General features: G+C 49.3%; 1 protein-coding gene across 8 annotated transcripts in view; it reads right to left on the bottom strand.

The window, feature by feature from the left end:
• The window catches only part of COL16A1 (collagen type XVI alpha 1 chain), a 706769-nt gene that overhangs the window by 300299 nt on the left and 384381 nt on the right, over nt 1-22089 (bottom strand). For all 8 annotated transcript variants that reach the window (XM_069622515.1, XM_069622517.1, XM_069622520.1 and 5 more), the window contains 6 exons: nt 20835-20876; nt 20219-20263; nt 19756-19800; nt 11871-11933; nt 10832-10876; nt 779-874 (listed from right to left, as the gene is read on the bottom strand). In XM_069622515.1, the coding sequence (XP_069478616.1) occupies nt 779-874; nt 10832-10876; nt 11871-11933; nt 19756-19800; nt 20219-20263; nt 20835-20876 (336 nt within the window). The remainder of the gene's footprint in view (nt 1-778; nt 875-10831; nt 10877-11870; nt 11934-19755; nt 19801-20218; nt 20264-20834; nt 20877-22089) is intronic.

Below are 22089 nucleotides of genomic sequence, written 5' to 3'. Positions count from 1 at the left end.
CAAAGAGGACGTCCAACTGTATGGCATGGCTGCAGGGGGTTGTCTGGCTGTAGTTAATGGTTTCGGACAAGAGTCTAACACTATAGAAAAGCTGCAGACAGGGAGCATGACAGTACAACAGTGCTCCAATCAAGGAGTCCGACTGTAAAGCATGGCTGCAGCCAAGGAGTCTGACCGTACAGCAGGGCTCCACACAGGAAAACAGGGAGTCTAACAGTACAGTATGGATGCAGACAGGGAGTAAAACCGTACATAAAGGGTGCAGCGAGGAAGTCTAATTGCATAGCGTGACTGCAGAGGGGTTTCTGACAGCAAATGATGGATTCGGATAAGGAGTCTGACACTATAGAAAGGCTGCACGCAGGTTGGCTGAAGATTAACAGTTTGACAGTGCAGCATAACTACTGGGAAGGAGTCTGCAGTACAGCCTAACTGCACACAGGAAGTCTAGCAGTGCTACATTGGTACAGCATGGCTTGAGAAAGGGAGTGTGACAAACAGTACAGCATGGCTGCAGGCAGGGAGTCTGACAGTACAGCAGGGCTGCAGGCAGGGAGTCTTACAGCACAACAGGGCTGCAGGCAGGGTGTCTGCCAGTACAGCATGGCTGCAGACAGAGAATCTGCAAGAACGTCAGGGTTTCACACCGGGAGTCTGACAGTGCAGCAAAGCGGTGACTAGGGAGACTGGCAGTACAGAATAGCTGCTGGTGGAGGGTCTGACCAGGTAGCAGGGTTGATATCTGCAACTAACATGCACATGGCATGCATTGACTCACCGGTTTCCCGGGAAATCCAATACCAGGTAATCCTGGTATTCCAGGCTTGCCAGGTTCTCCCGCAAGCCCCTCAGGTCCAACGTAGCCGGGGTCTCCCTGGAAAAAAAACAAAAGGGGTATTAAAATAACTGCCCGGATATGGAGAGATGCTTTACTAACTGACTGTTCTGAGGGCATATGGCCCAATGGGCTTTCACTTGCATTCCACAACAAATGATTACAGATAAAGCAGAACACTGCAACAAACTAGCACCCCACCACCAAGGACCAGACTGATCAGACCTCTTCAATCCACTTTCCAGCCAAGGCGTGGACACCTAAGCCTGACGGGACCACTCAGACCAAGCAGCTCCGCAAGGCAAATCCCAAAGCCTGGAGCACCAAGATGAAAGCCAGGACGAGCCTGGACACCATGGGCCCCATCCATGGAACTATTTGCATGTAAAATATGGTACTTGCGCGTGCAACTGCATGCAAATCCGCATTCGTCGGTTCATGGAATCAAATGTACGGTACTTTTCCTGGACTTGCGTGTAGTTCGTGCTGGCTTGGCACGTCTGTGCGAGCCATCGAGGGCCTTGCTCAAGATTCCACACAGAGTGTAGGTGTGGCTTGCGCAGAGGGCTGGGAAGGGGGCAGAACACCAAAAAGGGGAAGAACATGCGAAAAAGCGGGCGTTCCGAGGGATGGCCTACAGGCCGTCCCTTGCACGCCCACTATTACGTGGCATGATACGTATTCATTGAATCAATGGCGTAACCTCTCAGCCGGGAAATGTCCACGCAAGTCCTTCATAAAATCTGCAACCCGAAGGCAGGCGTAAGTACACTTGCACGTAAGATTGGTAGCACAGAGGTGAGGTTGCATGTTGGATTTCAGGGGGCGTGTACTCAACCAGGGTTCTTATGTAACTTGGGGGTGAACGAAGCAGTGTAGCGGGGTGCAGGAATGGTTTACGTGGGTTCGCACACAGATTTTCCAAGTGTAGACCGAGTTACAATGTTTTATACGCAGGTTGTCGGGTTGCTGGGAACAGTTACAGGGGACCGTGTGCTCGGTCCCTGAGATGCAGGTGTGCTTGTGGGGGGCCACGTGCACTGTGTGAAGGGTGCGTGCATTCATGCCTGGGGAGCGCGCAAAAGTAGCTGATCTGGCTGTTTATGCTTGGTGTGTGGGTGTATCGTGGCGTTCCGACAGCGACTTGCGAATACGGTCACTTTGCGCAAACAATTCCATGAATACGCAGGGCGCACATTTGTTACTCTGAGCGCAGGCTTGTGCAGTGTCCTTCTCGGTGCGCAGCCCTTGCAGGATTCCTGTGCACAGTTCCATGAATCAGGCCCCATGTCTGGAGAGAGCAGCAAACTTGATAAAACAAAGATGGAACCCTTCGGGTCAACATAACCAACGCGTGCGGCAAATACGCAATGCTTAATCGAGGGCACTTGGAAATCACGTTCAGTTGGGTCCACCTCCTCAACTCCCACCCACATCAGACTGACTCCACACAACGATCATATAATGGAACCCAAATAAATGAGAACACCTTATCCCAATAGGAAGACTAGAACACTATTGGTGCAACCTAGCCTCGAACACAAATACCATGAGTCCTCAAGCACCCTCAACCACTCTCCATTCCCCAACTAATCGATACACCTTTCTGCATTACAATGCACACACAAAACCCCATGCACACATGCCGCTGTCTTGCTGGAACCACTCCTATCACATGTATTTGGTGAAGATGCTGAGAGCCCTCTGCATGGCCCGCTACATATTTACCCCACCACATATCTCCACCCCTACAAATCAGTCGCTTCCCCGCTGTCGAGGCTGTACAGCAGATCTTGTGTTTTACCTTCCGTAGGAAGCATCAACACAGGTGTCACTGCTACACGCCATAACCAGCCAGACCGGGGTCCCGAGCTCGAGTACTTCCGGTCCGCACTCACCATCACCACAGGGTTCGCTCCTGTTTATCCCTCAACCCCACTATCGGTGCCCACTCTTCATCTTTGCAGGTCCACGTAGTGCCCAAAAAATGGCAGAAGGGCGCTATGCAAGACCACTTCACATTATATTACCTACGTTTCTATATGTGCCGCTCACAGCAACTATGAATTATGGTTTAGGTCTACTTGGTCGAAAATATTTGACCTTTTCACATTTGACTGAATTTATTTTGGTCATTTTTTGGTTGAGAATGCGGAGGGAGACCCACTGCAACCCCCCAACCCTCCTATTCCGTTACCCCACCCTATAAATATATTTAATTAAATTTGACCTAATTTCAACAAAGAAAACGATCAAAAAAATGTGCTCTAAAGTAAAAGGTTGAATGTTTTTGGAATAAGTAGGCTAATACCTGAATTATGGCAGGGAAGTGAATTAGCATACAGCTGTGAAAAACCCTGTGTGTTCTCCCCTTCAAAGCAAAGGTCATTTACAGGTCTGGTCTGCTCGGCATTGGTTGCAAATGTATTAATTATTATTATTGAGCACGGACCCAGCTCCGGGAAGCAACGGACCACTTTACATATATATCTGGATAGAGATGTGAATGTTAGCATGCCCCACACTTGGATGAAACTGTGAATGATGGTAAGTGCAACACTTGATTGGAATCGTGATCACTAGCCTGCCTCACATCTAGACAGAATATTGAAAATTAGCAACGATGGAATAGTGAATGATAGCAAACATCAGACATAGACATAACTGCAAGGACAGCAATGCCAACTAACCAATCCACTAACAATTTCATCCCTCTGCACACACTTCTCAAACTCTAATCAAACACAACCACAATCCTAAAACGCAGCAATCCGCACTAACTTCACCACACTGCAACAACAAAACAAACCCCACATAGACTTGCACAACAGCACACGACGACTACCGACTGTAAAACACCCCAAGCCCTGCCGACGGACCCACCGGGCTGAGGCTGCCATCAGCATATCACTGATCTCTTGCACTTTTCCAGCTTATTCCCACTAACACAACCCCCCTCCCTCTTTCAGAGCCGCCAGAGCGCCAGGGGACCACTCCGGTGGTGATAGTGCGCGGTACAAATATCCTTTAACATTAACATTAACATTAACATATTTACATATTACGCCACACGGCTCTCACACATGCTTGTACGTATATTTAAATAGCGTTAATTTAGCTAGGGAGCATTGGAGCGCTGTACGAACGTAAGAGCGACGACACATTGCGGTAGTCCCCTAGAAGATGGGGGCATGCACGGATCAGGTGCTCTAAGGACCCCCACGCTCTCTTGCTACATGTTCCTTGCATGTGACACTAGCTTCGGAAAATACTCCCAGCCGACTCGCCCAGGCCCGGTAACAATTACACCCATGCCGGGAAAATTAGAATTGCCACAAATAACCATAAACGAGAAGTAGCTTGAGATGTTTTATTGGCCCTATAAAAATGTAACTTTACCCAGAGCCTTTTAATAAAAAAGCTGAAACTAAATTCACATGTGTATAAGCGCAATACAAATAAACTATCATATCAGATGATAAATGGTTTCAGAAGAACCCTTTCAGTGCTGCCTTTTCTTACTCTGTTTTTTTTCTCTTTCTTGTCTCTTTCCTTTCATTCTTTATTTTTTCATTTCAGCCCCATTTCTTCATCTTCAAGCTTTTGTTAAAACCTCAGACTCATTAATCAATTGATGGTGATTGCTTTTCAATGGTTACATCTTCTCTAGTGAAGCCCTTCTATTTTTAGCTTACAGCCGGTAAGACAGCTCAGCGGGTTGAGTGCTCACTGCTGTGATCTATGTGTGATCTGCTGGTCGCACGTTCGAATTCCGTCAAGGCTAACTCAGCCTTTCATCCTTCTGAGGTCAACAAATGAGTACCAACTTCGGTTGGGATGATAAATGTATGTAAATATGTTCTCTGTAAAGCGCTTTGGCTTAAGGCGCTATGTCAATAACAAATCATTATCATTTACACCATTACTCCAAGAAGCAACATATTGGGGGTTGTGTCCTATGTGTGGTTGTTTCATAAAATGAGTACAAAGGGCATTAGAATGCATGACAGTGTTTAAGGACGACACAACAACATATTCTCATCAATTTTGGAATAACATCGACATTACAAGGCGGCAAGGTGGGTGTGTAATAGGGTCAGGGTGTCGTGAGCAACGAAAGCAAAGCAGCTGAGGGTTTCAGCCAGGACCCAATCCCCCACGCCCCCCCCCGCCTCACAGCATGTTTCATTTGGAAGCAGTTACCAAGTTGCGAGGATTAGGCGGTGACCGCTTCATACAAAACTAATCATGAGAGGCCAAATGCCCATGACAGTGGTGGTCGGCACTTGGAAAAGAAGTCTTGCTCACTGCCCCTCAGACCCTCAGAACATTTTTTGTTTTAGCACATATGGAGGCGATTCAGTGCCACCCTGTGGCACAATGAATGATATAGCCAGGAGCGAAACGCAATGGGTGTGGAGCAGCAGACTACTTGGAAGGCATAATAATAATAATATTAATAATAACAATCATTTAGCATTTATATAGCGCTATGAACCCACAGGCATCTGAGCGCTGCTTATTATTACCCACGGTGTGTGGTGCTCATTTATCGACCTCAGAAGGATGAAAGGCTGAGTTTGGCCCGCCGGGATTAGAACCTGCATCCAGCAGGCTCTGCACAGATGTCAAAGCGAGCGCTCTACTTGCTGTGCACTGGCCCTGTATAGAAACTGCAGGGCCAGTGGCAGGTTTTCGCTTCATCACAGATGGTTATTTGTTGTGTCCTGCCTCTCAGCATGCTTACTTCTGCCAACATGCTGAGAAGCAAAGAACTATAGCCAGGTAATGTAAGGAGTCTCGGTCACAGTCCCTCTTTGTCCCTCATCACTGCCCCTCGTCCTAGCCCACTCTGCAAGTCTTTCAGTCTCGGTTCTAGTCCTGGTCTCCCATCCTACACCAGTCTCAGATACTAGTCCTAGTCTCCCATTCTAGGCCAGTCTTGGATACTAGTCCTAATCTCCAATTCTAGACCAGTTTCAGTTCTAGTCCTAGTCTCCCATCCTAGGCCAGTCTCAGATACTAGTCCTAGTCTCCCATCCTAGGCCAGTCTTGGATACTAGTCCTAATCTCCAATTCTAGACTAGTTTCAGTTCTAGTCCTAGTCTCCCATCCTAGGCCAGTCTCGGATACTAGTCCTAGTCTCCCATCCGAGGCCTGTCTCGGTTCTAGTCCGTCTGTCACAGTTTCTATAAACAGTCACAGTTAGGTCTCTGTGTCTCACTCCCTGCGCTGCTTCTTCAATGTTTTCTTTGCTTCCCCGCTCCTTATGCCCCCTTTAGCTTTTGCTAATTCCCTCTCTCTGTCTTTCTCGCTCTTTCCATCCATCTCACTGGGGATTGTGGTGCCAGTTGGGTTGTAAATATTGTTTTTAAAAAAAGGGGGAGAACGAATTAAAGGCTGCATGGGGAATATGTAAGGGGCCTGGATTCTGAGAGTATAAAATGTGATGTAAATGACTTTCCGCGGGCATTAGACATGATGTAATCACCCCCCTCCCCACGCTGCATATGCTGCATTTGGTAGTTTGACATTTCGCAAGTGAGGGTCTTGATTGGTTATGATTTGACATTTACAACGCGCCTATACAAAGTGTTTCAAGGTTGTAGGTTTTGAGGTATGCATGGAACTTAAGCTCTGTTCTTAAGCATGAGACCTGCAGACAGCGGAGGAGCCAGGCAGCTGCTTGGGCTGCCCCAGAGCTTAATGGTAAATCATGAATACTGCTCAGATGTTACTCAGGCAGAAATGAGCATATTGCATTCACGCTATTGGATCCTTCTTTCATCACTTATAACTGGCATATTCACATGGATTGCCCCAGAATGACTGATAAACTGGTTCTGGGTCTTGGTACCGAACAATATTCTCCTCTTGCTGCAAACGACATTCACCAAGCAGAATATCCCTTCCTACGCATGGCCTCATGTATCCGGCGTCTGTCTTTTGTTTCACACGTGTACTGCCCTACTTTTAGCCCTGTACTCAGGGGCGTTGCTAGGGGGAGTGGGGAGGGGGCTAAAGGGGCTATAGCCCCTGATCTTTTGGTTGTAGCCCCGGATAGAATCTCAGGAGCTACAGCCAAAAGACTAGCTAACCCCCAGTCCCAACAGTTCCGACATCAGCGTAGCCCGGGTCTTTTCCAGACCTAGCAACTCCCCTGCCTGTACTAATATTATTTTCTAGAGTTTACCGTGTTCTGATGGACACTGGTTAAGACCCTGGGTAGTTGGGGCTTGAAAGTGTGTTTTAACATTAATGAGGATGTCATAGCAGATGGTGCTGTGATCAAAAGCATGTTATGGGGCTCTGCAGCAGTGGGTCTAATCGGTAGACTCTGTGCCTCAGCTGATAACATACATGGATAGAAGTATTTAATCAGCCAGCAGAGGCGTGTAGCGCGCCTAATCATAGTCCCAGGACAGGATGATCGGCCCTTCAGCTGGCCTGCTGTTTTAGTTGGACTTTAATATAAATGCTCAAAGGTTCATTCTCATTTTCCCAGCATCACTGCAGCGATCATACCGAAACATCTAAAAGGGTGCAGCTGGAGCACGGCGTGTGTGTTTGTGGGGGGAGGGTGTGGGCGTGCATGCGTTTCTGCGTGTGTGCATGTGAGTCTGTGCGTGTGTATTGAACGCTGGCCTTTTAAGATGTATGTGTTTTGTCCGCAAATACATGTTTTCCAAAATGTTAAAATTCAGTTTTGCTTTTTAAGCCTCACCTTTACATTCCTTTTCTGGGGGTGCTCTCCCCTCCCCCATAGAGTCACGATGGACTTCCACTTTCATTGCACAGTAAGTAACCCTGTTCTACCCAAGTGTTTTTAATTTTGTAATTCTGCGTTCACACTTTGTATCTTGTGCGTGTGGGGGGGAGAATGGGAAATGGTAAAGTCACCGCACTCTTCCACTATCCAGTTACACCACTATCCATGTGTGTTACTCGCCGACTGCCATGTCTAACAGTGCCTTATTGCCAAAACGCAAGCGTCCTATATTGTAGCGCAAACTTCTTGCCTGCAGCTACGCTTCAACTTCCGCTGCATAAGATTGGCTGCTTCTACAGCCCTCGTTTCTGATCAATTTCCAGTTTGGTGCATCGTTTTACAGAGCAGCCTTGTCCGGAGATGCAGCTCCAGCAGGCGGAAGTAGCAGCAGTAAGCGAGACGTCTCTCCCAGAACCGTGGAAGCAGCAGCAGTAAGCGAGACGTCTCACCCAGAACCATGGAACTAGCAGCGGTAAGCAAGACGTCTCTCCCAGAACCGTGGAACTAGCAGCGGTAAGCGAGACGTCTCACCCAGAACCGTGGAAGCAGCAGCAGTAAGCGAGACGTCTCACCCAGAACCATGGAACTAGCAGCGGTAAGCAAGACGTCTCTCCCAGAACCGTGGAACTAGCAGCGGTAAGCAAGACGTCTCACCCAGAACCGTGGAGGTAGCAGCAGTAAGCGAGACTTCTCTCCCAGAACCGTGGAAGTAGCAGCATTAAGCGAGACGTCTCACCCAGAACCATGGAAGTAGCAGCAGTAAGCGAGACGTCTCACCCAGAACCGTGGAAGTAGCAGCAGTAAGCGAGACGTCTCTCCCAGAACCGTGGAAGTAGCAGCAGTAAGCAAGACGTCTCTCCCAGAACCATGGAACTAGCAGCAGTAAGCGAGACGTCTCACCCAGAACCGTGGAGGTAGCAGCAGTAAGCGAGATGTCTCGCCCAGAACCGTGGAAGTACAAGCATTAAGCGGGACGTCTCACCCAGAACCATGGAAGTAGCAGCAGTAAGCGAGACGTCTCTCCCAGAACCGTGGAAGTAGCAGCAGTAAGCAAGACGTCTCTCCCAGAACCATGGAACTAGCAGCAGTAAGCGAGACGTCTCACCCAGAACCGTGGAGGTAGCAGCAGTAAGCGAGACTTCTCTCCCAGAACCGTGGAAGTAGCAGCATTAAGCGAGACGTCTCACCCAGAACCATGGAAGTAGCAGCAGTAAGCGAGACGTCTCACCCAGAACCGTGGAAGTAGCAGCAGTAAGCGAGACGTCTCTCCCAGAACCGTGGAAGTAGCAGCAGTAAGCAAGACGTCTCTCCCAGAACCATGGAACTAGCAGCAGTAAGCGAGACATCTCACCCAGAACCGTGGAAGTAGCAGCAGTAAGCGAGATGTCTCGCCCAGAACCGTGGAAGTACAAGCATTAAGCGGGACGTCTCACCCAGAACCGTGGAAGTAGCAGCAGTAAGCAAGACATCTCGCCCAGAACCGTGGAAGTACAAGCATTAAGTGGGACGTCTCACCCAGAACCGTGGAAGTAGCAGCAGTAAGCAAGATGTCTCGCCCAGAACCGTGGAAGTACAAGCATTAAGCGGGACATCTCACCCAGAACCATGGAAGTAGCAGCAGTAAGCAAGACATCTCGCCCAGAACCGTGGAAGTACAAGCATTAAGCGGAACGTCTCACCCAGAACCGTGGAAGTAGCAGCAGTAAGCGAGACGTCTCGCCCAGAACCGTGGAAGTACAAGCATTAAGCGGGACGTCTCACCCAGAACCATGGAAGTAGCAGCAGTAAGCGAGACATCTCGCCCAGAACCGTGGACGTACCAGCATTAAGCGAGACGTCTCACCCAGAACCGTGGAAGTACCAGCATTAAGCGAGACGTCTCACCCAGAACCATGGAAGTAGCATGCACAGCAGGCATTGTTTGTGTATCTTAGAATGTCTTCCGCTAGTATCTAGACTGAGCTCTGCCAGGCGTGAGAACGCAGTGTCTGCCTGTGACTTGTATGCAGAGAAACTCCAAACAGCCACCCGAAACACTCATGCAATGCCTGAACCGCCTCCTCCATTGAAATGCATGTGTACTCTTCTGTATAAAAGCAGAGTGCACCGAGGGAGGGCGGGGGGAGGGGGTGCTGTGCCAAATCTCCTTCTGTTATACGGTTGCTGATTGGTCTGTGTATGCTGGCTTTGCTGACTGCTATTAAAGAGATCCACCAATCCACCCGAAGAGTCCGTGATGGATTATTCCCACGACATGACCAAGCAGCGTTTCTTGGATTTATGTCATTTTCACTTATTTTTAATTTGTATTTGGTTGTTTATTTATTTATCACCACCCCTATTCTTATAGACCCAATGCCGGCTTTGTTACACTAGCATATGACAGTACATTGTGTGACGTCATGTTATATTAAGTTATAGTTTCTTATGTTGTGCCAAATTAATGTCATGCTACTTTGAACAAGGCCAGCCTTCTGCACTGACACCACCCACAGTCAAATGATCACAAACACCACTGCCTCCTTTCAGCCCTGCGTCACCTGACATTACAGACATCTCGTGTTAGTCTAAAATCTGCCCCCTTCCCCTGTTCTCTCCTCCTATTGCCTTTTCCACTCCTTCGCCCCAGACGTGCACTTTCCACTCTACCGAGAAGCCTTGGTGCCGCAAGACCACTACAGTGGTGACTGTGGCAGAATATAAGGAGTATTAGAACATACGTGTAAAATGCAGTGAGGAACTGCAAAACCCAATAGAGGCTCTGCCAATGCTTGTATTCCTGTCTAGCCTTTCATTGAAAAAAAAAAAATCTGTGGGCCTTCTTATGCCCATGGCAGACCCCGCTGTAGCGTATTCAGTTTCTGATTGGGCACAGGGCAGCAGTCACGTGCCAGCAGCCTGGTGGTCATTTCTCCTTTGATACAGTGAGGAATTGATGTGTCGGTGTTCCCAACGTGCCATGTCCACTCCAACTCACCACAACCAAATTCTCAACCTTCCCCTTCAAACACGCCGCATCACAAACATGCATGCCACATTCAACATTTACACGGTGATCACAAGTGGGTACTGACGAGCCATGTAATAGCTTTTTAGCTGCAACGCATAGAGCCCACCAAGTTTGTAGCAGAAAAAAAACCATCTGCATGGCACACCATGAATATAGCCTCATTAAGCCCAACAGTACCACCCACCCCCGAGAACCCACCCAGGCTTACGGTACTTACCTTGTTTCCCTTGGGTCCCACGATGCAGATCTCCCCCGGCCGCCCCTGTCCAAAGAAAGAAGAGAAGGGGTCAAAGTTGGTGCTTAAAGGTTCCTGAGTCTGTCAACTTTACGATAGAACCTGCAACTCACTGAGACAAGCCTGCCCATGGGAAGCTCCAGTCTGCAAGAGGAAAGTGCCCCCAAGCATCATGGGGAGCCAATCCCCTATTAAACAAAGATGGCGGCTAAATGAATCCAAGGGTGCAGACCTTTCAAACCTCTTGGGCCCCATATAGGAAAACAGGGAAAATTGGAGGTAGACAAAGAGATGCTAGAGAGAAAGAGAGAAAGAGTGAAAAAGAAAGGCACGTGAGTCATAGACAGACTGGTTCTTCATGGTGAGTGGATGGCACAGATTTGACCACCTCTCAGGCCACACTTGTCAGGTACACCGACCTGCTTCTCCGCAGGTCTATCCGCCTTGGGGGGAAGGGATGAGAGAGGAAAAAGCAAGAGAATGTGAGGTGAAAAGGGAAAGAGAGAACAGACAAGATGAGATTGAGTGGTTGGGAGCTTGGCGTTGGCCTTGTGCAGTGGGATAAGGTAGAGCGAGTTGACCACCACACAGTGGGATGGCATGCTGCCAGAGGACCTCTCTGTGCAACTCTAAACAGGAAACTCAATTAATGAACGAGCTTAACATCTCTTTCAAGGAAAGGATGCAATGCTGTCCGTGCAGGCCCTAGACATCGGCTTCTCTGGCAAGTCCCCACAACCTCAGTCCACATATGAGGGACCTGTGACTGTCAAAAACACCGAGACCCACAGGAGGGAAGGCAAAACGAACAAAGGAGGATCAGGCCAGGGTCGCCTTCAAGATCAGGCCAGGAAGAGTCAGGCGCTGGTTCCAATGGCTAGGCATTCTGGGACGTATCGCTCTAGAGGGCCCGGCAGGGGTCTCAAGAAGGCTCCTGGCCACTATAATGTGGCAGTGTTATTGGGAAGGAGGCAGAAAGCATTCATCTGGTCAGTGGGACTGGTGGTTTCATGGTGCTTACATCACGTCCTGGGTAACCGGATGCCCCCTTTACGCCACCATCTCCTTTGTCACCTTTCTCTCCCTATGAAAATAAAACAAAAACACATGTGCACTCTGGGAATAAATGAACACAGATGGGCAAGTACATACACACAAAGACAAGCACACGTCTTCTCACTGCTCAGTGTGTCCTCTGTCCCACACTGCCGCCCTACCTGGAAAGCTAATGCCGCGCTTCCCACAGTCTCAGCATAGACAGCGGGTACTTCCCACTCAATCACATCACAGTGGGCGTAGAGGAAAACCCACAAGAGAAAAAGAAAAACGCCACTGCGACCCGCTGGAGTCAAAATGGCCACAGGAATACCTTGGGCAGGGGCGAGAGGAGGCAAGGTGAGGTTTGCCGTTCCATGAAACTCCCACCACCGCAAAGCCATTCCAGGCTTCATTGATTTGTTAGAGTGCAATCCCGCATTCAGCCCTATGAGGTTTTGCAAAAGCTGGGTTTGGAGAAGTGTTCAGATAGTGAATCAGGTCGGTTGCTGGTCTGCACCCCACCTTGCTGAGTGCATTGCTTGCAGGGCCCACCCAGATATTAAATATGGAAGGCCAGTCTGGTTTTCAAGATAGCCACCCTGGAAAGTACTCCATAAAATGTAAGGCATTTCAGGGGGAGCAAATCTAGAGCATTTGGTGATTCTGAGGACCGGACTGGATGGTGCTGTTCGGTGACTCGATGACCCAATCCTCTGCCTCTTTGATTGGTGGTCCAGCATTGAGGGAGGTCTACTTGAGTTGCAGCTCACGGGCGTCCAGAGCTTCCAAGGCATAGACAAGCCCCTGGCCCGGTGTGATATCACTCCCAGACGTGCCCACTGCCCTCCATTCCCCCAGATCATGGCCAAGTGAACTAGCCCTCCCTATGGGATGGGGCACCGCGCATCCTTTCCCGGGCAGCCGCAGTGGGACAGGTCATGACGCCTGTGGGATTGGTTGCGGCGTCGCTAGCACCTGGGTCCCTCCACACCAAGCTATTCATCCAGGTAAGGGGTGTCAATCTGCTGACCTATTTAACTGGTTTCTAACTGTGCTGGATGGGAGATGTCACTCGTGTGGTGTGAGCCCTTGATGTTCTCATTGTGGAATTGCTCAGTATAGGGCGAGATGATATACTAGGCCATACATACGCTTTTACTCTGTTGCGCTAATCCCCATGTGCCGATGTTATGATTTTTCCATAGACTTTGTTATTTCGCTATTTGGCTCCTTGCTATCCCCTCAATGCACCATAAGTCGTGCTTGACTTCACTTTTCCATAACAATGCTTTATTAGGCTGTGTTCGATTTCCAAGTGTCCCCGTTCAACATTGACTCTCGCTCCTTAGTTCCGCCCCATTCTTTTGCTCTGCACCTGGTTCCCCTCCTAGGGTCTTTCAAACTGTGATTTCTCACCTGAGTTATCCACATTGCTGTTTTCTCATAGACAACAACCAGGCACCCACAGTGGGTCTATTCCTGCGTTGTGACCCACTGCGCTCACCCACAGGGAACCTGGCTGTGATCCACTGTATTCACCCAGAGGGATTCTATTCCTGGGCTGTGATCCCCTGTGTTCACCCACATGGATTATATTCCTGGGCTGTGATCCCCTGTGTTCACCCACATGGATTCTATTCCTGGGCTGTGATCCCCTGTGTTCACCCACAGGGATTCTATTCCTGGGCTGTGATCCCCTGTGTTCACCCAGAGGGATTCTATTCCTGGGCTGTGATCCCCTGTGTTCACCCAGAGGGATTCTATTCCTGGGCTGTGATCCCCTGTGTTCACCCACAGGGATTCTATTCCTGGGCTGAGAACTACTGTGTTCACCCACAGGGTGGGTTTGGGAAAGAACTGAGTCACCCGGGCTCCGGCTCAGTAATCTTATTGTTGACTGTGTAATTTAGATTGGACTCTTAAGAATAAATGAGAATTCTCGTCACTTGATATTTAGGGTGATTTATTAAGACACTTAAGCCGACACGTGTTTCAACCCAACATGGGTCTTTTTCAAGGCTTTGGTGAGAATACAAGGTAAAGTGAACATTTGTAGTAATAAGCAAACACCTGAGTGGGGTGACCTGATGTGATTTGGATGGAGGTGAAAAGTGTTCAGGGTGTGAGGGTTGGTGATAGTGTGACATGAATATAGGAACGCCGTTTTGATGCATGAGGCATGTTTAGGCATGTTGATTGCATTGCATTGGTAGTTGTGATTGCGGTGACATTAAGTGGACAGAATGTACATCAGATGAGATGGGTGAGACAATGCATGAAATTGCAAGTCGTTACAGTATAATGGATGTTGGCATGGTTATAGAAGTGGGAGCAGAAAATGCACAAGTCAAATGAAGGGTAGCACCAAGGAAAGGGTGAAAGGAAGAAAAGAGGCTATGTTAGTGAAGTGGGGTCTGAAGACCCGGCCAGGCTGGGCCAATGGAGTTGTGTGTGGTGTGGGTATGTTCCCTTACCGTGTGTGGTGAGCACATAGATATAAGCTGGTGGTAAGCTCAGCCTGGGGCTCTGGCCTGTTAACCTGTGGGGGAACATGTACAGATAATTTATAAAGGTGTTAGGCCAGTAAGTACCAGGCTGTCAAGCATAGATGCTGTTCTCTGCGTGTCGAATATTCGATTGGGGGTGCGCCAGGGAGCTATTGAGGGAAGATGTGGTGCTGTATGAGCGTGTGCTGAGAGGGCAACAGGGCCTGTGGCAGAGAATCAGGACATGGGTGCTCAGAGAGTACGGTCAGGAGTTGCCGAGGGTGATTCCAGAGAACGGTCGGGATTGGTGTAGCGCAACGTTGCAGCGGCTGCTGCAATGTCTGCACAAGTATTCAGGATACAATGAGTATACCGTGTATGCCCAGGCAAAGGTGAGGGCTGTTAGGGCCAACGGGTCGAGGCAACACATGTGAGAGAGGTGGTGGGGGTTACCCGAGGCGTGATTGGTGGGTGGTGAGTAATGGAGAGCATGCAGCTGTAAAAATAAATGAACTGTGTGCTTATTTCTCCATACATGACAAGCGCCTTGAGAAGTCTCTGTGCAGTAAGTAAGAGGCAGCGACAGGCCTGCGTATTGGGCAAGCTGTGGGGGCATGGTAGAGGCAGGCTGATGCCTGTGTTAACGCTGCAGTCAATAGTCTGGCCAGAAAATGAAATAAAAAGGCCTGTTGGCACAATTCCTGCAGTATGAGGGAAATGTGGGATATAGATGGGCCGAGAGGGCAGCTGAGTAGGTGATACTGCGCACGCACTTACCTGAAAGGCCAGTAGGGCCTCGGCATAAAGATGGGAGGTCACATCGATCTTTCGATGCCGGCCACCATCTTTGAAGGCAGTATAAATAGTGAGAGAGGGTTCTCGTGAGTAGTCAGATGCGTGCTCACTTCTGATAGGTTCAGGGACTATCCTATGGGAAAGGCCCCCTTGATGACAACATAGTGCTCTGTAAAGGAAATGATGCTTGATGCATTGTGGTCGTGGCAGTGCAGTGGATCAAATTGTGGGTTGGCTGTAATGGGAATCTAAGGAGGGCGACGGGGGGAGTGTATGTATACTGCGGTGTATATGTAAAGTGGGGTATGATGACACGGCCAGGTTGGGCCAATGGAGTTGTGCGTGGTGTGGGTATGTTCCCTTACTGTGTCTGGTGAGCACATAGATATAAGCTGGTGGTAAGCTCAGCCTGGGGCTCTGGGCTGTTAACCTGTGGGGGATCATGTACAGATAATTTATGTAGGTGTTAGGCCAGTAAGTACCGGGCTGTCAAGCATAGATGCTGTTCTCTGCGTGTCGAATATTCGATTGGGGTTAGTAAATCACTCTAAACATGAAGCGACGAGATTTCTCATTTATTCTTAGGAGTCCAATCTAAATGACACATTCAACAATATGATCTCTGAGCCGTCGCCTAGGTGACTCGGTTCTTACCAGAACCCATTCTAAACCTCGCCAAGACAAGAGGACTGTCTTATAAGAACCCCTCACTGGCAGAAGGATCTACTAACTTATTACAATGATCAGCACAGTGATCTGCACATTCTAGTGATCTACCTAACTTGTATTTTCACCCACAGGCATTCTATCCCAGGGCTGTGATCCACTGTGTTCTGGGATTCCATCATAAAAGTTCTGGCCCCTTCTCGGTTTTGTCCAGCTGGGTTCTCCACCCTGTCTCTGCTCCCATTGGTGGCTTTGTTGCTAAGTGATGGCCCATCGTTGACTCAGGTAACCCTCCTTAATATTTACCTTCTTTCTGTATGTTCTCGCGTGGTCTGATTCTCGCCTTTGTGATTTTGGCGCTAGAGTGATACTCAGTTGATAACGGGGTACATGGCACTCCTTGCTCTTCTTCGTGGAGTACAAGGCTTCTTTGCTGTAAATACTCCAGTTGAGTTTAGTTACATTGTAATCGTTACTTATTACTTAAAGTAGGTTACATCCAGTCAATGTTGGGAATCGTTCAGTTATTCTGCATTAAGGCGCTGTGTGTGCATCTTGCACTATATTACTAGATCAGCCCATGAAGACGTTACACCACCCACTCTAGCACAGGGAAGTTTGGTTTCATTATGAGAGCAAGTCACCTCTTCCCTTAAATCGGTCATTCTCCGAGGCTACATTAGGTAGCCTCGGAAACCAATGTATCGCGTTCTCCTCCTAGATAGTAGCAACTTTTCTATCTCCCCATGGAAAATGTATCAACTCACTTGATGTTGAAATTCTACCGGGGGACCTTTTAAATGTCTCTTCCTCAAAGAGATCCCCAATTTCAAATCTATAGGTTATTCCCGCCATGCTTCCGAAGAATACAGGTTATTCTCCATGTGCTCCTCTAGATTATAGGCTACTCTCCCCATGCTTCCCTAGACTGTAGGATATTCTCCTCATGTTCCTCACAAACCAGGCGTGCTTACCGGGTCCCGCGAGGGGAAGAGGGAGCAAACAACGGGCCACTCGTAATCGGCCCGTTGTTTGCTCCCTCTCCCATTCCCATTCAGCCCTATGGGGGCTGAAATGGGAATGGGGAAGGTCCGGGTCCGGGTTCTTGGAAGGAGGAATTACCGGGCCCTCCGAACTCGGAATGGCCCGGGAATTCCTCATTCCGGGAACCCGGACCCAGACGCGATTTCGGCGGCAGCCATGCCGCCAATAGCGGCATGGCTACCGCCGAGGTCGTAATGAGGCCCATGGGGAGGGTAGCCCTCAGTCTTGAGGAGCATGGGGAGAATAGTGTTCAGTCTTGAGGAGCCTGGAGAGAATAGTCTATAGTCTTGAGGAGCATGGGGAGATCAGCATATAGTCTTGAGGAGCATGGGGAAATAGCATGTAGTTGTGCAGAGCATGGATGGAATAGCCTATAGTCTTGAGGGGCATGGGGAGAATAGCCTGCAGTCTTAAGAAGCAGGGGAAGAATAGTCTTTAGTCTTGAGGAGCATGTGGAGAGCAGCATATAGACTTGAGGAGCATGGGGAGAGCAGCATATAGTCTTGAGGAGCATGGGGAAATAGCATGTAGTTGTGAGGAGCATGGATGGAATAGCCTATAGTCTTGAGGAGCATGGGGAGAATAGCCTGCAGTCTTAAGGAGCAGGGGAAGAATAGTCTATAGTCTTGAGGAGCATGTGGAGAGCAGCATATAGACTTGAGGAGCATGGGGAGAGCAGCATATAGTCTTAAGGAGCATGGGGAAATAGCATGTAGTTGTGAGGAGCATGGATGGAATAGCCTATAGTCTTGAGGAGCATGGGGAGAATAGCCTGCAGTCTTGAGGAGCAGGGGGAGAATAGTCAATAGTCTTGGGGAGCATGGGGAGAGCAGCATATAGACTTGAGGAGCATCGGGAGAGCAGCATATAGTCTTGAGGAGCATGGGAAAATAGCATGTAGTTGTGAGGAGCATGGATGGAATAGCCTATAGTCTTGAGGGGCATAGTCCGCATAGGCCTATAGCCTTCAGATGTAGGGGGAGAGTAGCCAATAGTCTTGAGGAACATGAGAAGAATATCCTACAGTCTAGGGAAGCATGGGGAGAGTAGCCTATAATCTAGAGGAGCACATGGAGAATAACCTGTATTCTTGGGAAGCATGGCAGGAATAACCTATAGTTTTGAAATTGGGGATCTCTTTGAGGAAGAGACATTTAAAAGGTCCCCCGGTAGAATTTCAACATCAAGTGAGTTGATACATTTTCCATGGGGAGATAGAGAACATTTGCTACTATCTAGGAGGAATCGCACGGAGAACGCGATACATTGGAGCCCGAGGCTGAGGAAGAGGTGACTTACTCTCATAATGAAACTAAACTTCCTTGTGCTAGAGTGGGTGGTGTTTGGGTAGCACGATTGTATAACTACGATACGAGGTGATGAGGTATTTGGGTCCGTAACGTTTTGGTTTTACCAGGCCGTGCTTACCATGTCCCGCGAGGGGACCTCGTAATGTGGCAGAACGGGTTTAACGGGTCCGCATCCTTTTGCGGCACCCGTTAACCCGTTCCGCCAGGGTCGTAATGAGGCCCATAGGTTTTATTTTCACATGTCCCTCGGGACTATAGGCTACTCTCCCTGTACTCCTCAAGACTATAGGCTACTCTCCCCATGCTCCACAAGACTATAGGCTATTCTCTCCAGGCTCCTCAAGACTGAACACTATTTATTCTCCCAATGCTCCTCAAGACTGAGGGCTACTCTCCCCATGCTCCACAAGACTATAGGTTTTTTTTTTCTTTACATGTCTCTCAGGACTATAGGCTACTCTCCCCGTACTCCTCAAGACTATAGGCTACTCTCCTGATGCTAATCTTGACTGTAGGCTATTATTTCCATGCTCCTCACGGCTGAGGGCTATTCCCCCCATACTGCTCAAGGCGATAGGCTATTCTGCCCAGGCTCCACATACAGCTCGCATTAGTGAATTTGCCCACCCTAAGCGGCCATGAATGTCTGGCACATGGAGGGCTGATGTAATATTTTTCCCTATACCTTATCCCCCCGCCCCGTGCTCCCCACATTCACCTTTTGGTACACAACCAGGTCTTGACTGTGACACTTGTGACAGTGGCTGTCAGTCCTGATCATCTGCCAGGGGTTTCCAGGGGGAACCTGTAAATGCTATCGGACAATTCTGGCAGCACACTTCAATGGCTCGCCTAAGCACAGCTAGAAGCCATCCCAGATCCATGCTTCCAGCCAATCTAATACTTTCCCCAACCCCCAAGGTGAAAGAAACTGCCATCACTAGAAAATGCTCATTACCAAAATAGGCCTTATTTTGCCCCTCTTCCCCGTGACAATGTCTGGCCAGGCCTCTTGGACTTACTGAGGATCATCTCAGCTTCAGGCGGGCTGTGACAACCTGGCTTTTTGCAGCCTAATCTTTGCACTTTTTCATTCTGTCTTTGTGTAGTTCTGCCTTAGCGCCATGATGCCCCGTGGGGTGAGACTTTGCGCTTTATAATGGTTTAACTTAACATAACATTACTTACACAATCATATTCCCTCTACCGGACCCTTTCGAGTGCATGCCTTTCCTATTCCCACTTCACCACCTTTTGCCCTTTTCCCCCCCACAGACTACGGTCTGGTCACACCGGGCGGGAACACAATATGCCACTTTCTGTGACAAGGTGCCAGCTAGGAAGGTGAATGGCACGGTATAATACATTGATGGCATAGCATCACGTAAGTGCTTGGATGAGTGCTAGGTGAGGACCAAAGCTCTGTCCCTCTTTACCCCACATGGCCTCTCTTCCACGCGGGGAGGGGTTATCCATGCCATCTGCCCATATCACTGCTCTCTGCCACGCTGGGCAGAAACTAGTCTCTGCACCCAATTCCCTTGAGTTACACAGAAGACGTCCTTACCTTCTGCCCCCCAGGTCCCTCAGGCCCGGAAGATCCTTTCAGCCCCTGGAAGGAAAGCATTCACAATCATCATTATGCTTTGGGACATCAGAGACTGGGGACAGTGCAAAAGCACCACCCCATGTCATTATGCGCATAATTGATCCGAAGATTTTCCAAAGATTTGATAACTTTCAGTTGTCTCTGTGGAGCACACACTGAGCAATAACACATGAAGGAAGAGGGCAGGTAAGGACAAGGATGCACAATGAAAGGTACATTGGTGACCATCTAAGCTTGGCCAGCTATGGACAAGGTTAGAGGAGGTTTTAGTTTGAGGGAGCAGAGTAACATTCCTAGTCACACGGGCCGGAAAAGAATGATAATCCAGACAGGGAGCATTAAGAGTAACATTGCTAGTCACAGGGGCCGGAAAAGAATGATAATCCAGACAGGGAGCATTAAGAGTAACATTTCTACTCACAGGGTCGCCCCGCTCTCCCTTCTCTCCGGGGTCACCAGCTGCACACTATCAGACAGAAGGAAAGTCATGAAAAGGTTAATATCTGAGGACTTCATTCGATGGCTACGCTCGGCTTCAGCAGACAACCCAACAACAAAAAGCAGAAACTACACAGTGTCCCATGCAGAACAACACACCACCAGATGCGACCTAAACATCAGCCATGTAGAGTCCCATACAGAACACCACACCAACAGAGGTGAACTAAACATCAGCCATGTAGAGTCCCATACAGAACACCACACCAACAGAGGTGAACTAAACATCAGCCATGTAGAGTCCCATACAGAACAACACACCATCAGAGGTGAAGTAAGCACGCACAAGGAACTCCCGGACACAGAATGAGACAACGCAAGGCCTTGCCAACATTAAGATCACTGCCCATGTATCTACGGTGTCTCCTATGCAGAGAACACAAGCGACACTCACAGTAAGGCTCGGGCCGCCTTTAGCACGCATCTGCGACGGCAGCCAGCCCACCTGAAACCCAAAACATTCACCTTGCACCCCTTGGAAGGTCTCAGAGGCACAGCACAACAGACACACACACACGGCACACCCTGGCATGGCTCACCTGAAGCGGCGCCTCCTCGGAGATCCGGACACAGTCTACACCCTGAGGAAACAAATGGCAGCTTAGAGAACTGTATTCGTCTGGGGAACCCCTCAATCTGGCTGCAGACTCCCCTGTCCCCTTCAGAGTGGGGGGTGACAGCACTGGAGTAACAATGCTTTGCAATGATGGCCGAGTGGGGAGACCTCAAAAACACGAGTGCTGGTGCGGTAGTGCAGTGTAGTGTGATCCTGCGAGGTCGGTGTGCTGAAAACACGTGTAGTGGCGGTGCCGGTGCAGTGTGATGCAGTGAGGCCACTATGGATAGAGAGCTCATAATGCCAGTGTGTGTGCGCTGTGGTGCAGTGCAGGCGGAATCGTGAGAACTCATAGTGGCAGTGCTGGATCAGTGGGATCTAGTAGTGTCAGTGTGGTGAGAACTCACAGTGACAGTGCTGGATCAGTGGAATCTAGTAGTGTCAGTGTGGTGAGAACTCACAGTACAATTGATGGTGCATTGTGATGCAGTATTGGCGGTGTGGTGAGAACTCATAGTACCAGTGCTGTAGCAGTGAAATGCAGTGATGGTAGGCTGGGATCCATCACCCTGAGTCTGTGTCAGAAGGAGAAGTTTGTAGAAGGTAGGCTGAGGTCCATCGCCCTGGGTCTGTGTCAGAAGGAGAGGATGTAGAAGGTGGGCTGGGATCCATCACCCTGAGTCTGTGTCAGAAGGAGAAGTTTGTAGAAGGTAGGCTGAGGTCCATCGCCCTGGGTCTGTGTCAGAAGGAGAGGATGTAGAAGGTGGGCTGGGGTCCATCACCCTGAGTCTGTGTCAGAAGGGGAGGTTTGTAGAAGGTGGGCTGGTATCCATCACCCTGGGTCTGTGTCAGAGGAGAGGTTTGTAGAAGGTGGGCTGGGGTCCATCACCCTGGGTCTGTGTCAGAAGGAGAAGTTTGTAGAAGGTAGGCTGAGGTCCATCGCCCTGCGTCTGTGTCAGAAGGAGAGGATGTAGAAGGTGGGCTGGGGTCCATCACCCTGAGTCTGTGTCAGAAGGGGAGGTTTGTATAAGGTGGGCTGGTATCCATCACCCTGGGTCTGTGTCAGAGGAGAGGTTTGTAGAAGGTGGGCTGGGGTCCATCACCCTGAGTCTGTGTCAGAAGGAGAAGTTTGTAGAAGATGGGCTGAGGTCCATCACCCCGGGTCTGTGTCAGAAGGAGAGGTTTGCAGAAGGTGGGCTGGGGTCCATTCCCCTGGGCCTGTGTCAGAAGGAGAGGTT

Source organism: Ambystoma mexicanum, chromosome 11 (genome assembly GCF_040938575.1).
Source record: "Ambystoma mexicanum isolate Mex_15411 chromosome 11, UKY_AmexF1_1, whole genome shotgun sequence".
In the NCBI taxonomy this organism is placed as follows: Eukaryota; Metazoa; Chordata; class Amphibia; order Caudata; family Ambystomatidae; genus Ambystoma; species Ambystoma mexicanum.
The sequence above is the reverse complement of the archived record's forward strand: the minus strand, read 5'-3'. Positions and strand labels throughout refer to the sequence as shown.